Below are 17,666 nucleotides of genomic sequence, written 5' to 3'. Positions count from 1 at the left end.
GATTTGTTGTCTGCTGTAAATTTTTAAAAAGATGATTTGTTAACATAAAACTATAATATGTTATTTAATGCCTTCAGAAAGCTCCTACCTTGCTTTGGATTGGGATCCCAAATTGAAGAAAAAATACTTTGATGAAAATGCAGCAGAGGTAAGCAATTGTAAGATTGTAGTCTAATATTCTATAATACATGTGCATTCTAAATTGTATTTTTATTTTTCTGTATGACCTAGGAACTATATATATATATATATATGTGCCCGTCTCGGTAGACTGTGTAGTTGAAGAAAAAGACTGGCACTCGTAGGTCTTTTTAAAGATTGTATTAAATAAACAGTGGAACAACCAACGTTTCGGGGCTGCGCCCCTTGGTCAAGGTGTCGTGAACAACACCTTGACCAAGGGGCGCAGCCCCAAAACGTTGGTTGTTCCACTGTTTATTTAATACAATCTTTAAAAAGACCTACGAGTGCCAGTCTTTTTCTTCAACTAGAGAGAGAGAGAGAGAGAGAGAGAGAGAGAGAGAGAACTATTCCAAGAATTTTGATTTAATGGAATTGTACAATAATTTGTTAATTGCTACTAACTAAATCAAGTGAATCACAAGTGAAATAATTAGATCCACTTGTGGATCTTTAAAATGTGTCAATAAGTAATGAATGCACCTGCCGTGTGACCTGGAAAATGTGAACTGTGTGGGTTCCTGAGGACCGAGTTTGAGAAACCCTGGTGTAGATTGTGAAGCATCTGATTGGTTCCCCAAACCCTTTCCCATTTTACAATTGCTTCAGTCAGTCCCTGCAATAAGTAGCATTTATCTCTTTCAGGCAAGGCTGGGGTACAAACCCTATAGTTTCATTGTTTTGTCTTTCCTTAGAATTAGGCCCTCTTACTAATGGAGAAACTTTTTTGTTTCCGGGGATTTCAAAATACAATCATTTTAGGTGACTTAAAAATGTAGTTTAAGAACTAGTGTAATTTTTTTTCCCCTCAAATATTAAGCCTTGATAGACTACATTTAGTGATGTGGCGGAGAGCAAGAACTTTAACCTAATTGAACAGTACTGTCTAGGTGTAAGTATACATTGGGATGAATTTATGTACAATAAAAGTATTTCAATGTAGTAGAATGAATATAAAATAAATTATATTGCTAAAGATGTTTTCATAGTGTGTTTTATTACGATTTTTATTATTTATACAACCGATATATTGCACTGCATTTTTCAGGTAATTTGTAGCCATTGGTATCAGTCCCTGAGCCATACAGCTTACAGTCTACTTTCTCAACTACATGGACACACACTGATTTAAGGGAAGCGGTACATCTGTCAGAACAGACTTAGGTCTACAGTCATTGGGTCGACCCTGGAAGGTCGACTGTCCCCAAGGTCGACAGGGTTAAAGGTCGACGTGACTTAATGTCGACATGGGCCAAGGTCGACAGTCATTAGGTCGACATGAGTTTTTCACTGTTTTTTTACTCGAATGTCGACACAGTCGACATGGACACAGTTGGTGTTGAACCGCAGCCCCTCGCATCGCTCGCTTCGCTCGCAATGCTTCGGGCACGGTGCCTCGCTGCGCTCGGCACACTATTTTATTCTCCCACCACGCCCTAGTGGATGGTAGGGCATGAAATACCGCCTGTCGGCACATGTCGGCTCAAAAAACAATGAAAAACTCATGTCGAACTAATGACTGTCGACCTAAAACCATGTCGACCTTGGCCCATGTCGACCTTTAACCCTGTCGACCTTGGGGACAGTCAAGCTTCCGGGGTCGACCTAATAACTGTCGATCTTAGTCTGGTCTGACAGATGACCGTTTCCCGATTTAAGATAACAGTGTGTTTTTAGACAAAGGGAAGAAACCGACACAAACACACATGGAAAAACAGACTCCACAAAGATTGCAGTTTGGGATGGAGTTGAACCCAGGGCTTGATCACTGTGAGAAAGCCATGCTTCTGTGCCACCATGCCCATGGTTTTAATTATGTTTAACTAGAAATCATAACAACTTCTATTTCTTAGAACGTTATTGCATTCATCTTGACTAAATACTACTTTCTTCACATTTTTCAGGATTTTGAAAAACATGAAAGTGTTGATTTCACTCCCCAGAAAAAGACTTTCATGAAATTAAAAGATTGCATTGAACTTTTTACAACAAAGGAAAAGCTTGGTGCTGAAGATCCATGGTACGTTTAACCACTACACAGGGAACCATTATGTAAGGGTACTTTTTCAGGGCTATATGTTAAGCAGTCCATTTGGACCATTTTCAAGATCAATTGCATTTTTGTCCATATGCTGCATATACAGGTTGAGTATCCCTTATCCAAATATCAGTTATCCAAATTATTCCGAAAACCAAACATTCCAGAAAGTGAAAAAAAATTGCTAAAAGCACTACTGGGGAAATGATATGTCTGGCACTAAATATGTGCAATTACATAATTGCTGGGCATTCAAATTCAGTGTCTGAGATAGCACACAAACTTTGTTTCATGTTTCGAAACCTTATTTTATTCAAGTATAAAATATATTTGTGTGTATTTCATGTGGTTGATGTGTTTATACAACATAAATGCAAGATACCTCAAGATACATCATTGAAATATAGAAATGTTCTGAAATACGGAATAATCCGTTATCCAAAATTCTTCTGGCCCCAAGCATTTTGGATAAGGGATACTCAACCTGTATTTACCCATCAGGTGTGTTTCCAAATTAGGGACACATCCATCTGTGGTTATGGTACCTATTTAATTGTATTTTCTTCTCAAATGCATTTGGTTTTTACATAGATCTCTTATTTGTCTATTTTATTAGTCATTGGCCTGACCGTTTCTGTTGACAGCCCTGATTTTAACCACTTTGCATTGGGGAAAGGTATCCCATTCTTCAGCATCTGTGATTATGTGTTCAGCTGGTTTATACAGATTGCTTGTTTTACCCTTTCAGATGGTTACAGGCTTTCACCTTCTGTATTGGTGGTGATAAAGGATTACACAATTTAGTGGCATAAATGTTCTCTACTATAAAGAAAGCATTACATGGTAACTTACACATGACATTGACATGACCGCTTGAGCAAGTCAGTTTGTGAATTGACTTTGGATTGTAATTTTAAAGATACTGCTTAATCTGATCAAAATTCTTGTTACATGTCCAACAAATCCATATTATACTCTGTCATTCTGGAGAGTGCAATTGTTCAATTCAAGCACAATATTACAATATTAATTCCAGCCCCATGTGTCAAAGTGGCAGGTCAGTCAAGTAATTGCAATGGTCCTATTGGTTTTCCCCTCCAACATAGGACATTAGTCACGGATTCCAGTGCTTATTGGAAATTTCCGATAAGTGACCATTTTGTCCACAATATTTGCCATATAAACACATAGGGAGGTATGCAATGTGCTGCTGTTATTTCCGGCATGGGTAATAGCGGCGGTTCCCTATTCAATGCTGTCTAGCGACAGCATTGAAGCAGGATCACGGCAGGTCGGGCCCGACTTTAGAAGCTGTCAGGCCCGTTCTGTCGATAACGGCCGTGGATTGTCGTGATCCCGGCCGCAGATGCCAATCCATGGCCGTTTTCGCGGCCACGCCACTTTTGCACTGAGCGGCAGGCAGGATATTGAATCCGGCCTGCCATTCTGCGGTTGATCAGACCACAAACGGGCCAGGATCATGGCTGTCGGCGGGGATCGACAGCCGTGATCCCAGATTGCATACCCCCCATAGGCTGCACTTTATCAGACCTTATGTGTTTTTGTGCAAATGTGGGTAGTTTTTTCACACGTAAAAAATAGGCTCCAATTGGATAGCCCAGTAATGGCCCTTTTTTTCAGTGCAAAAAAAATTACAGCGGCTAATAGCATACCCCCATAATCTCCCCAAAGTAATTGAAATTAAGTGCATAGGCCAAGTAATATGGTGTACTAATAATGACATGAAACCATGTGTGAGCAGGGTAATCGTTCACTACAATAAGATCTGACCGTGTAGTAAAATATGATATATATTAATAAAATGTTTGAGGAAACATCAGTAAACTCATTGTCCAATAAATCTAATAAATAAATCTAATAAATCTCTTATATAAAACTCTACTACAATGTAGATCTATCTATGTATAATATATAGTTGTGTTGGTTGAAGCAGGCACTCACCACAGGTAATAAATCATAGTTGAAAAGAATTTATTTCATCTGAAGTCAGTCGACGTTTCAGTCCACAACAGGGACCATTGTCAAGACAGGAACATGTCACTCAGCAGACAGGAAACACCAGGCAGTGTACTAATGCAGTGTCACAGGCGACTATTTATGGCATCACAGCACTAATTAAGATACACTCCCACTTCCTGTCAAACAACAAGCAGGAAGTGGCTTAAAACTCCCCTAAACACCAAGCGCTAGAGAATGAAAATAACCTCACCATTGAAGTACAGAAGCGCTGACTAAATGGTGAGAGTTACAGAGAAAATAGAGTAAGAGGAGACTGAGTTATAGCCCAGTTGCTAATCCCGGCCGGACCGGAAATGCCTTGCGTTCCACCGCAGTGGAACGCATCCGGAAACCGGAAGTAAGGCGTCAGTTCGCGCCAAAGTATGCACAAACGGCAGAAGCCGCTAGAAGCTGCTCTTAACAGGAAATACCATGCGTTCCACAGCCGTGGAACGCATGAAAAAGCCGGAAATAGAGCGCTTGTATGCGCAAATACAGTACCAGCATTAAAGGCGCACAGTACTAGTAGGGACAATAATGGCCACAATAAGTAAATGGACACGCCACACTGAGCCACTGGCTCAATATAGCACAATATAGAAGGATAAAATCCTATTCATAATGAAAGAAACGACTAGAACTGGGTTAAGCTTCAGCCTCAAACATACTTAAATTATATAGTTTCTAGTGCGCCATAAATATGTCAAATGTGACTACTGCCTGATGCATCACATCAAAATACAATTCAACCATTATATGCACATAAAAATAGAAAAAAATAAAAATAAATGTTACAATACATATACATAAATGTACACACACAGATAACCACACAATGAAGTGCAGGTGCCAGTGTGTGTCACATACTATACATATAAAAATACCAAAAAAAACAAAAAAATTATATAGAGAAATAGATATATGCTGCAATGTCATATCAGAATAATTAATGGAACATCAAAGAAAAATATTGTACGCTATATGCTCATTAAGGCCCCTGGGGGCAACAGTCCCCAAATCGTATATCCAGCGAGCCTCTCTCTGATGGGAGTTTTTTGATGCGATCCCCACCACGATGGAGGGGAGGTACAAAGTCAATAAGCATACAACGTAAAGTAGCAACTGAATGCCCAAAGGCCAGAAAATGTTTTGCCACTGGTTTATCCGATTTCTTTTGCTCGAATGCTTGTCGGATGGATAAATGGTGGTTCGCCATCCGTTCTCTGAAACATGGTGAGATTATTTTCATTCTCTAGCGCTTGGTGTTTAGGTGAGTTTTAAGCCACTTCCTGCTTGTTGTTTGACAGGAAGTGGGAGTGTATCTTAATTAGTGCTGTGATGCCATAAATAGTCGCCTGTGACACTGCATTAGTACACTGCCTGGTGTTTCCTGTCTGCTGAGTGACATGTTCCTGGGAAGTGGGAGTGTATCTTAATTAGTGCTGTGATGCCATAAATAGTCGCCTGTGACACTGCATTAGTACACTGCCTGGTGTTTCCTGTCTGCTGAGTGACATGTTCCTGTCTTGACAAAGGTCCCTGTTGTGGACCGAAACGTCGACTGACTTCAGATGAAATAAATTCTTTTCAACTATGATTTATTACCTGTGGTGAGTGCCTGCTTCAACCAACACAACTATATTTGGGACTTTGTTTCCTTTAAAGTAGGGCATCGCTAAGCTGCCCCTTGATTGCATTGAGTGCGGTTCACTGATATGACTATGTATAATATATAGATATCTAGAATAGTGTTCGTGAGTCTTTGAAACACTGCCAACTGCTGGCAGAGTTTGAAACTTCATCTTTCTCACACATGCACAAACACAGAAGGTAGCAGACTAGCTTTCAAAGCTTTTGCTTCGAGTGGGTTTACTAGTACAAGTATATGTTTACATTGTTAAATACATAAAATGAATGTAAAATAATTTCATGTGTTGTGTGATATGTTTGGGACAAACAAAGCCCCTGGCCAGAGTTAACAAACACTTGAATGGAAGTACAAAACCAGACTGAAATTCTAAGTGTACCCTTCTATATAGCCTTTGACTTTTTCCTTCTAATTATAAATAGTACCTGAAGGATTTTTCTCCACTTTTTATACTGAAGTGTGTTCAACACAACTTTCTGATATGTTAATAATAATAATGATACTGTACATAATGCAAGTAATTGAATTTGAAAAACCTTGCATGCCTATGTTGGTTGTATTGAGCAAATAAATCCTATATTTTCTCTTAGGTATTGTCCAAATTGCAAAGAACATCAGCAAGCAACCAAAAAATTAGATCTCTGGTCTTTGCCTCCTGTTTTAGTGGTGCACTTGAAACGCTTCTCATACAGTAGATATATGAGGGATAAGTTGGATACACTAGTTGATTTTCCTGTAACGTAAGTTTTATATGTTAAATTATTATATTCTCACAGTAAATGCTTGGCGGGAGGGGTGTATAAATTAACTCAAGTTTTTATATTCTGAGGCTTGAGGTGCAAACTATGGGAGCAGTAATTAGGGTATACGGTCGTTAAATCAACACACCTAAGGGTGACATGCATTGGGTCGACCACTGAAAGTCGACATGGGCTTAGGTCGACACATGGAAAGGTCTACATTGCCTTAGGTCGACACATGGAAAGGTCTACATGACCTTAGGTCGACAGGGTCGTTGGGTCAACACAAGCATTAGGTTGACCAGGGCAAGGTCAACAGTCCCCAAAAAATTTTTGAGCCGCCGCGCTGACATCCACTAGATAGATAGATAGATAGATAGATAGATAGATAGATAGATAGATACAACTTTATTGTTATTATCCTAATTTAGGACAACAAAATTCAATTTAGCATCCATCCGTACACATACATATTATAAAAAACCAGAAGTCCATAACAATTTTACAATGAATACTAAAAACCCATTAACATTAGTTTAACAATAGCCCTTGGAAAGAAGCTATTCTTCATCCTAGACGTCCTATTCCGTAGGCACCTGAACCGCCTACCTGACGGTAATAGCACAAATAATCCGTTTGCCGGATGAGTGATGTCTTTTAGAATATTATGTGCTTTTCGTAAGCAGCGTTAACTCTGAATCTCCTCAGCAGACGGGAGTGTAGTACCCATTATACGTTGGGCCGATTTAATCACCCTCTGTATAAGTTTCCTTTCTGCAGTGGTACAATTTCCATACCAAACAGAAATGCAGCTGGTCAAAATGCTCTCCACTGCACATCGATAAAAATTTAGCAAAATACGATGTGACAGTTGATGTTTTTTCAACATCCTAAGGAAAAAAAAGGCGTGGTACTTGTTTCCTATCTGGGCGCCCAGGTTTTCTACGTACGGCACCGTAATGAAATCGGATCGCATCGCATCGTACACATACACGATATTGAACGATGCGATGCGATGCGATCCGATTCGATTTCCCATAGGAAACAATGTGAAATGGCTCAATTTAGCCAAATTCTCATAGGAACAATAGTAAATGGGCCAAAAACACCCCTGAACATTGAAATGTCCCCCCAAAAGTAGTTTACGCCACCCCGCCATCAACGTGAACCCGAAGCGTGGCGAGCGCAGCGAGCCCGCGAGGGGCGGCGGTACGCGTCCTCCGACCTTTTCATGCCCTACTATCCACGTCGGCGTGGAGTGAGAATAGAATAGTGTGGCGAGGGGACGCGGATACCTTCACAGTTATACGCGTCCCCTCGCGGGCGACGCGGACACCTGGGAAGCCCGCGAAGGGACGCGTTTACCTGTGAAGGTATCCGCGTCCCCTCGCGGGGCTTGCTGCGCTCGCCACGCTTCGGGCTCGGTGGCTCGCTGCGCTCGCCACACTATTCTATTCTCACTCCACGCCGACGTGGATAGTAGGGCATGAAAAGGTCGGAGGACGCGTACCGCCGCCCCTCGCGGGCTCGCTGCGCTTCGGGTTCACGTTGATGGCGGGGTGGCGTCAACTACTTTTGGGGGGACATTTCAATGTTCAGGGGTGTTTTTGGCCCATTTACTATTGTTCCTATGATAATTTGGCTAAATTGAGCCATTTAACATTGTTTCCTATGGGAAATCGAATCGCATCGCATCGTTCAATATCGTGTATGTGTACGATGCGATGCGATCCGATTTCTCTACGGAGAATAGCATGGTGCGCAATTAACTTAGTGGGCGCCCAGATAGGAAACAAGTACCAAAGGCGTTGATGAGCCTTTTTTACCAAGCATTTAATATTGATTGACCAGGTTAGGTCCTCAGAAATCTGAGTCCCCAAGAATTTGAAGCTGGAAACACGTTCCACACATGCACCATTAATTTGTATCGGCATGATTGGGGTAGATTTTTTCTTCCGAAAATCCACCACAATCTCCTTAGTCTTGCTAGCATTAAGAAAGAGATTATTTACTCCACATCAATCCACCAGATGCTGAATCTCATTCCTATATGCTATTTCATTGCTATTGTCAATTAGCCCAATTAATGTCCTATCGTCTGCAAATTTAATGATGGTGTTAGAATTGTAAACCGACTTGCAGTCAGATGTAAAGATAGAATAAGGAAACGGGCTCAATACACAGCCTTGCGGCACTCCAGTATTCAGCCTAATCGATTCAGAGCTCACTGTACCTATCCTGACTACTTGAGGCCTATCGCTTAAGAAATCCCCTATCCAGTTACATAATGGACCGTTAATCCCTAGGTCTACCAGTTTTGAAACTAGTCTAGTTGGTAACACCGTATTGAACGCCGAACTGAAGTCGACAAACAACAGTCGGGCGTACGTATTGTTGTTCTCCAGATGTGAAAGCACAGTATGAATTAACAGAGAAACTGCGTCATCAATACTTCTATTGCTGCGGTACGCAAACTGGAATGGATGTAAAGACGGGGAGAGATCAGCCTTCAGATGTACTAACACCAACCGCTCAAAGCACTTCATGACTATTGGTGTAAGATCCACTGGACGGTAATCATTCAAACTCATCGGCCTGGGATTTTTAGGCACCGGGATGATAGCAGTACTTTTAAAGCAAGCAGGAACAGCCGACGCAGACAAGGACATATTAAAATGTCTGTAAAGACCCCCGTCAGCTGTTCAGCACAAGCTCTCAGTACTCGTCCCGGTATGCCATCTGGTCCCGCTGACTTGTTCGCATTGATTTGACCGAGACCAGCGAGGACCTCTGCAGATGTTAACACAAGAGATTGACCAGAAGGAGGCATTCTAGTTACCCTTTCACTATTGTCTCTATTGAACCGTGCGTAAAATTGGTTCAGCTCATTTAATGAGGAGACATCTAGATGAAGGGATGAACTAGCTTTATCAGCTTTGTAATTACTAATATCCCGGATGCCCTGCCATAAACGTTGGGTATCAGCTTTTTCCAGGTTATCCTCCAGCTTTAACTTAGAACAACGTTTAGCCCGGATAATGCCTTTCTTCAAGTCTGCTCTAGCTATACCATAAGCTTCAGCATCCTCTTTCCTAAAGGCAGTGTTACGTGCCCGTAACAGAAGCCGAACCTCCCTATTCATCCACGGCTACTCGTTCGGGTATACCGAGATCTTTTTCCAGGTAGTAACACTATCAGTGGTAACGCTAATATAATCAAGCACAGAGGAAGCATACAGGTTTAAATTAGTAATTACATCAGACCCCCAAGGTTCATATGGTCTAAATGAACTCCAATCAGTAAGTCCAAACTTCTCCTGCAATAATGCATCAGCTCCCACAGGCCAAACCTTGATGTCCTTAACGGTTGGTTCCGTCTTTTGCCGTAATGTGATATACTTCGGGAAGAGAAATAAAGATACATGGTCCGATTGCCCCAAATGGGGGAGGGCGGCCACTTTATATGCATCACGGACACTAGGATGGGGCGGGAGAATCAAATAGAGTACGAGCCTGAAGCATGGCGAGCGCAGTGGTGCACCGATAGTGTCGACATTCAGGACAGAAAAAAATTTGAAAACGCCATGCCAACCTTTTGGCTGTCGACCTTGCTCATGTCGACCTAATGCTTGTGTCAACCTAGTGACCCTGTCCGCCTAAAAACATGCCGATTTAAGCCAATGTCTACATTCAGTGGCCGATCCAATGCATGTTGACCTTAGGTGTATCGACCCTATGACCCATACCCATAATTGATACAGTAATGCAGCTCAAAACAAAATCAGAACAAAGTTGACAACTGCTACCTCCGAGGCAGTGGAACAGGGTGCATGGTAGTTATTGTCATTGCCATGCCTGAAAAACCTCTCTCTATGAGGGATACTCAACCTGTATTCAACATGTGCCGGTAAATAATCATCTGGTTTGTTTTTATGGATTTTCATTTGCATTATTTTACTTTAACAGCGATTTGGACATGTCAAAGTTCCTGATAAATCCCAATGCAGGACCTTGTTGCTACAATTTAATTGCTGTATCAAACCACTATGGAGGAATGGGAGGCGGACATTGTAAGTTGGTAGTGTGTGTGTGTGTATATGTGTGTGTGTATATGTGTGTGTGTGTGTATGTATGTATGTATGTATGTATGTATGTATATATATATATATATATATATATATATATATATAATTTTTTTTTTTTTTTTTACAGATTTTATAAACTAATTAGTAATATTCATTTTATTAAAACATTTCCACCTGAAAAATAGACTATACTCAACAAATGTTGTTTCAATTCCAGTGTTCTTGCAGATCCTCCTATGAGGCACTTCATGATGATCGTTTTACCCAATTCCTCTTCATCAATCTTATTCTGTAGGAGACCATCAATGACTTGCTGAAATCCTTCTGTCTATTTACTGTATGTAATCCCAGACAGAATTGATAATGTTGAGATCAGGGATTTGTAGTGGTCATATCCTAATATCCAGACTGGACTGTATTTTTCACAATGTAACCCTACCTGCAATCGTTAAAGAGCGGGTGGGCTTTGACCTGGCTCCTACTGTACCATACCAAGCCCTCTCACCCCCCCCCCCCCCCCCCCCAATATATATTTTTCATACTTGTGCAGTTTTCTACAGTCGGTCGTGTGTTAGGAGGGCATCTATTCAGCAGAGCAGCATTTGCTCTAGTTGCTTTATTTACTGAGCAGGCTGCCTCTGCAAGGCTCCCATAATCTACAGGAGGTGAGCCATGTAGCCCATTGATAGAGGACACAAAAAGGAAGTAGGAAACTTACAAATACTGTATGTGTCGGCTGATTATCGAGGTACCCTGGCAGCTGGCCTCAGACGTTCCCTGTTGCATCCTTTGCTCTAGACTGAACTCTGCTGGAGCTGAACTGTGAAACAAAAGGGTGTGCAGATTGGATAATGTGGCGCAAAGTGTGGCGAGCGCAGTGGCTGGGATACCACTGTCGGGATTGCATCCACAAGGCACTATTGGGTGACAGGGTTAGGCTGCAGGGAGGGAGAGGTTAGGGTTAGGCTGCATTGAGGGATGGTTAGACATCGGCATACAGGGATTAGGGTTAGGCATTAGCATGGAGGGTTAGGGTCAGGCTGCGAGTGGGAAAGGTTAAGCTGCGGGGAGGGTAAGTTTACTTACCTGACCCCTGTATGTATTCCCTCCTTCAGGATGCTGGCATCAGTATAATATATCCTACCTACCAAAATGCAGGGCTGGAAATTCGGGGCACTAGTGCAGTGCCTAGCAAGAGACATGGCCTCAGCAAAACGGGGTGTGGTTTCACAATAAAGCTGCTATCGAGAGCTACACCTCCTGTTTTCATCATTGAGGGGGCATGCACAGCACTCTGATCTGCTCGGGTTCTCTGTCCCTCTTTCTCCTGTGAATAGAAACTTTGCACATGCACACAGCATCTATGCATTGCTTTTCAGCTAAGCAGATCAGACTGAGGCCCTCAAGACTGTCTTGGGAAAATAGAGACAGTATAATATTTCTTTTACCATGGACCTTCAGGGGGGGTATTCAATCCCGGTCCGTATTTCTGACAGGGGAAATAGCACCCGCCACCTATCCAATACTGCCGTTTATAACCACATTCACTATCTCTACTTCAAAACCAGTCGTATCTGTTTTGTCAAAAATGGCCGTGGATTGTCAAATTCACAGGCGTTTCTGGACAATCCACGGCCAATGTTCTGCCTGTCGAGTGGCAAAAGGGGCCTGCCCGTGAATTCCACCTGTCGAAAAACTGTGTAGCCGGGCGAAAACGGGCCAAGATTCTGACTAGGAATATTTTAGAACGTTCCAACAGTCGGAATCCTGGCCCAGTTACCCCCGGCTCCACAGTTTATCGAGAGGTGGAATTCAATGTTCCGCCTGTCCAGGGGGCGTGTCGTCAAAAAATGGCAGTGGATTGTTGAGAAACTGCCGTTTCCAACCAAACAGATTCGATGGCTTTTATTTAAAGTCTGATCTGTTTTGTCGAGATCCACCTTCAATGCTGTCGGAAATGATAGCATTTAATAGGCGGCGGGTGCTATTTCCCTGTCAGAAATAGCACCCGTGATTGAATACCCCCTTAGTGTTTAATAAATGTATTAAATTATGTTTATAAATCTTGTTATGGCTTTATTCATTTTATGCAGCTAGTGAACGCTGCTTTTAGTTTACTTTATCTTTTGGCCTTTTTGTCTCTTCCCCAGATACAGCTTTTGCAAAAAATAAAGATGATGAGAAATGGTATTATTTTGATGATAGCAGTGTTTCAACTGCATCAGAAGATCAGATAGTAGTGAGTATGCATTTTTCATAGCTAACTGGTGTTTGATACTTGAGCCGCCGTTCACAACAGGTGGCAGGCTCAGGGATGTTCCCCCGAGCTTGCCGCCTGCTCACTATAACTAATGGCGGGGGGCAGGGGAGCTCCGGAATAGGATTGCCAGAGCGGACAGGTGAGGGGGAGTGATGGGAGGGGACAGGAGAGCGGCCACTGGGGGGTGCCCAGACAGGTGATGCACCAGTCGTGCACAGCTGCAGGCACCACTGGCGCACACCTTCAATATGGTGGTATGCCCAGAAATTTTGCGGGACAGCCCGTTGCCGCAGCGCAGCTGAGCCCAGTAAAGTGGTTAAGCCTGGCGAAGAGATAGTGGAAGGAGATCACCAGCAGATCAGCTGAGTTTGAAATATGACAGTTGGGAGCGGATTGGCTGGGGCATTATCCTTCCACTTGATCTCCACCTTATCTCTTTGCCAGGCTTAATACATCTGCCTGTGTGTTTGTAATAAAGTAGTGCACTTAGAACTTTATTAATTTATGTTGCCTGCCATTGTCCTAGGAATTTGCAGCTAAAATTAGTAACTGTTTTTTCCCTGCAGTCCAAAGCAGCCTATGTTCTGTTCTATCAGCGGCAGGATACTATGAGCGGAACTGGCTTCTTCCCTCTGGACCGAGAATCCAAGCAAGGTGCTACAGCTGCCACGGGTGCCCCACTGGAAAGTGACGAGGAGACGAATGAGAATGAAAACGACATTGAGAATGAAAATTGTATGCATACCAACTAAAAAGAACCCAACAAAATAAAAACAAGAGGCCTGTGATCGTATACATAGGGAAGGAAAATACTCTTATAAAATGTTCTCCAAATATATATATATATTTTTTCTTTCTTTTCCCAAAAAATTATCAGCTGGCAGAATGTAAACTGTTCCTGTCGTCTTTTATTTATATATATATATATATATATATATATATATATATATATATATATATATATTTATATATACACATTTTTTGCAATTTTCCTTTTAAAGGACAATGCAATATAAGCTGTGATTGAACAATCTGTACTTTGTTACATAGACCTATATTTACGAATTAACAAAAATTGTATTCTTAATTTTTGCTGCTCTCATAAATAGTTGAGGTAGTTTATGCTATTAAATTATTATCTATCCTAAATCCTCATCCACTCAGGGTCCTGTAATTTATTTCCTCAATGCATAATATGCTCTTAAGTGCAGGACAAGTGTTTTGGTGCTTAGTGATTTGCTGAGCTCATGAGGGTAGAAAGAGTAATAGATACTATGTTATCAGTTACTCAGTAATTTTTTTTTTTTTTTTTTTAGTTTGTTTTATTACCAAGGCAGAAATAGAGCCAGTTTTGCTTGTTTTTGTTTTTTTCCAGGCCTGAGAAATAGATCTAGCAGATCAATGTTTAATTCGCTCTGGAATCTGTGCAAACCACTTAACATCTAACTAAAGATATTGCTGGAATATCAAAGGTGTTTTAGCCTTTTGAAATATAGTTTTACTTAAAGCTGTGTACTGGATTTGAATTTCATAATGCTGTGTCAAAATAAGTTTTGATTGAATGTAAGTTTCTCTTGTCACTTGTTAAATCACTGTTATAATTGCTTACAATTGGTGCATTTTTATCTACTTCTGTAAGTCAAATGTCAAACTTTTTGTGTTTGTAAGTTCTCCCCCGTATGACATTTTAGTTGGGGAGCTTGCAGCTCTCTAGTGATAGTGTAAATAAAAAAATTAAAAAAATTATATAATGGCACCCAGTGCCTGTGACAATGACTGTGGATTTATCTAAAATGGGATATAATTTTTCATTTTATTTGCATTTTAAGATGTCTGACTGTATCCAAGATAGGTTGGTGGAATTTATATGCTCCCTTTAAAAGTCACCATGGCCTTACAACTGATCTCAAAGGATAAATTGTTGCAGAAATAGGACATTTGCATGTTCAATTATCAGAACTGTGTATTTTGCATTCAAGCCTTGGGTATCATGTTGGCTAATTGCATTTAAGGATCCAGGTTGCCAAAAAATATATAAAACATAGGACATTTTGTAAAACAAGTTGTTTATTTGCTGCTTTACCTGTGATCTTGTTTGAAGAATGTATTGTTGTTTTGTATACTGCCTATGACAGGCCTCTGTAAATGTTGGGACATGCTTTACATATCTACTACCTGAGGAATATCTTTGCTGTTGCAGCAGTGGAGAAATATGAAATGAAAAAAATAAAATAAAAGAAAGTAGAACGTTCTCCACTTAAACCAATGTAATTAAAATGCAATAGGTTTTAAATTGTGTATTGTAAATAAAAGTTCACTCTGTGAGTGTACATTTTGGTAAATTATTTTATTTATACATTAGCATTAAGACTACACATAAATACATTTGACCAGGAGACATAAGGGTATGGCTTTGCTTTCTAGCTAAATATTAAAGCTAATGTGATATCCTGGTATTTTAAAGCTGCTTTGTTTTCATTTTTTATGTCAAATATTAACCTTCTGCATGACGGAGGTAACAGGTTTGTCTGCACTTTAAGTTCACGGGTTTACTTTTAAAATGTGCATGATTAATTTATTTATATGAATTTCAATAAAGTTGTTGAAGGCCTTATGTAGTCTGCTTTCTTTATTATTTTTTGTCTCATCTGAAAATCGAAGATGTGTGTGCCTGCTGCTATTATAAATGATGTTGAAACCTCAAAACATTTAAAATTACATTTAATTTATCTACTTGAACTATATATTGGCTTAAAGATTACCTCATACATACATACATACATACATGCATACACACACACACACACACACACACACACAGTGGGGCAAAAAAATATTTGGACAGCCATCGATTGTGCAAGTTGAGCCACTTACAAAGATGAGAGGTCTGTAATTTCCATCATAGGTACACTTCAACTGTGAAAGACAGAATGTGGGGGGAAAAAACAGGAAATAACACTGTATGATTTGTAAACAATTTATTTGTATATTCTTGCGGAAAATAAATATTTGGACAATCAAAAAGTTAAACTCAGTATTTTGTAATATAACCACAGTTGGCAATTACAGAGGTCAAATGTTTCCTGACCAGGTGTGCAAACACTCTTCCATGCATGTCTTCTCTAGATCTGTCATGTTTTGGGGCTGTCGCCGGGCAGCACATGCTTTCAACTCCCTCCACAGATTTTTAATTGGCTTGAGGTCTGGAGACTGGCTAGGCCACTCCAGCACCTTGAAATGCTTCTTACGGAGCCACTCCTTCTTTGCCTGGGCTGTGTGTTTGGGGGTCATTGTCATGCTGGAAGACCCAGCCACGTTTCATCTTAAATGCTGTTACTGAGGGAAAGAGGTTTTGGCCAAAATCTCACGATACATGGCCCCATTCATCTTCTCGTTAATACGAATCAGTCGTCCTCTCCCCTTTGCAGAGAAGCAGCCCCAAAGCATGATGTTTCCACCCCCATGCTTCACAGTGGGTATTTTTTTTTTTGAATGCCACTCATCATTCCAAACACGGCGAGTGGAGTTTATACCAAAAAGTTCTATTTTGATCTCATCTGACCACATGACATTCTCCCAATCCTCCTGTGGATCATCCAGATGGTCACTGGCAAACTTTACATGGCCTGGACATGTGCTGGCTTAAGCAGGGGGACATTTTGGGCGCTGCAGGATTTGTATCCATGACAGCGTAGTGTGTTACTGAAGGCCCATACACACTTAACGATTTTCAGCTGAAAATCGGTCAAAACAGCCGTTTTGAGCGATTTTCAGATGAAAATCACCTAGTGTGTATGCCCCAGAGTTTGGCGACTAGCGATGATGCGCGCTCCCGCATCATCGCTAGTAAAGTGGTTCATCTGCTGGTTTTACCATCCATCATCGCCATGTGTGTACGCTGCCCCGGGCTGAAAGATTAACCACTTTCAGCCCGGCGGCCCGCCCCGCTGCCTCCCCCCACCCCCTCGCCAGTGTCATATACTCACCCTGCTGTTGTCCGACTCCACACCGCGCCACTCGTCATCTCCGACTGCCTGCTGCTGCTGCATAGCCCTGCTCCCCCGCTGATCACCCTGCTCTCCCATCCCACAACACAAAGCCCTGCTGGCCCCGCCCCCCGCCCTGCTTAAAACGGAGCACACTGCTGGCCACCAATGTTAAGTCAGTAAAATATACATTGCTGACACAGGTCAGCAATGTATATATTGCTGGCACCACTGGGCACCAATGATTATTAATTAGCCAGTGATATATACATTGCTGGCACAGGTCAGCAATGTATATATTGCTGGCACCACTGTGCACCAATGATTATTAATTAGCCAAATTAGCCAGTGATATATACATTGCTGACACAGGTCAGCAATGTATATATTGCTGGCACCACTGTGCACCAATGATGATTAATTAGCCAGTGATATATACATTGCTGGCACAGGTCAGCAATGTATATATTGCTGGCACCACTGTGCACCAATGATGATTAATTAGCCAGTGATATATACATTGCTGGCACAGGTCAGCAATGTATATATTGCTGGCACCACTAGGCACCAATGATTATTTATTAGCCAGTGATATATACATTGCTGACACAGGTCAGCAATGTATATATTGCTGGCACCACTGTGCACCAATGATGATTAATTAGCCAGTAATATATACATTGCTGGCACAGGTCAGCAATGTATACAGAT

At 41.3% G+C, this 17,666-nt stretch overlaps 1 protein-coding gene across 5 annotated transcripts in view; it reads left to right on the top strand.

Annotated features, from left to right (window-relative positions):
• USP15 (ubiquitin specific peptidase 15) overlaps window positions 1-15,580 on the top strand; it is a 107,495-nt gene extending 91,915 nt beyond the window's left edge. For all 5 annotated transcript variants that reach the window (XM_083182626.1, XM_083182624.1, XM_083182625.1 and 2 more), the window contains 6 exons: window positions 78-148; window positions 2,085-2,200; window positions 6,476-6,625; window positions 10,591-10,694; window positions 12,860-12,948; window positions 13,536-15,580. In XM_083182626.1, coding sequence (XP_083038752.1) covers window positions 78-148; window positions 2,085-2,200; window positions 6,476-6,625; window positions 10,591-10,694; window positions 12,860-12,948; window positions 13,536-13,721 — 716 coding nt within the window. In that variant the 3' untranslated portion in view covers window positions 13,722-15,580. The remainder of the gene's footprint in view (window positions 1-77; window positions 149-2,084; window positions 2,201-6,475; window positions 6,626-10,590; window positions 10,695-12,859; window positions 12,949-13,535) is intronic.
• Window positions 15,581-17,666: the final 2,086 nt, after the last annotated feature.

The sequence above is a fragment of the Crinia signifera genome, chromosome 4, assembly GCF_055691185.1.
Source record: "Crinia signifera chromosome 4, ASM5569118v1, whole genome shotgun sequence".
Lineage (NCBI taxonomy): Eukaryota > Metazoa > Chordata > Amphibia > Anura > Myobatrachidae > Crinia > Crinia signifera.
Note: the sequence above shows the minus strand (reverse complement) of the source record. Positions and strands in the feature narration are given on the sequence as shown.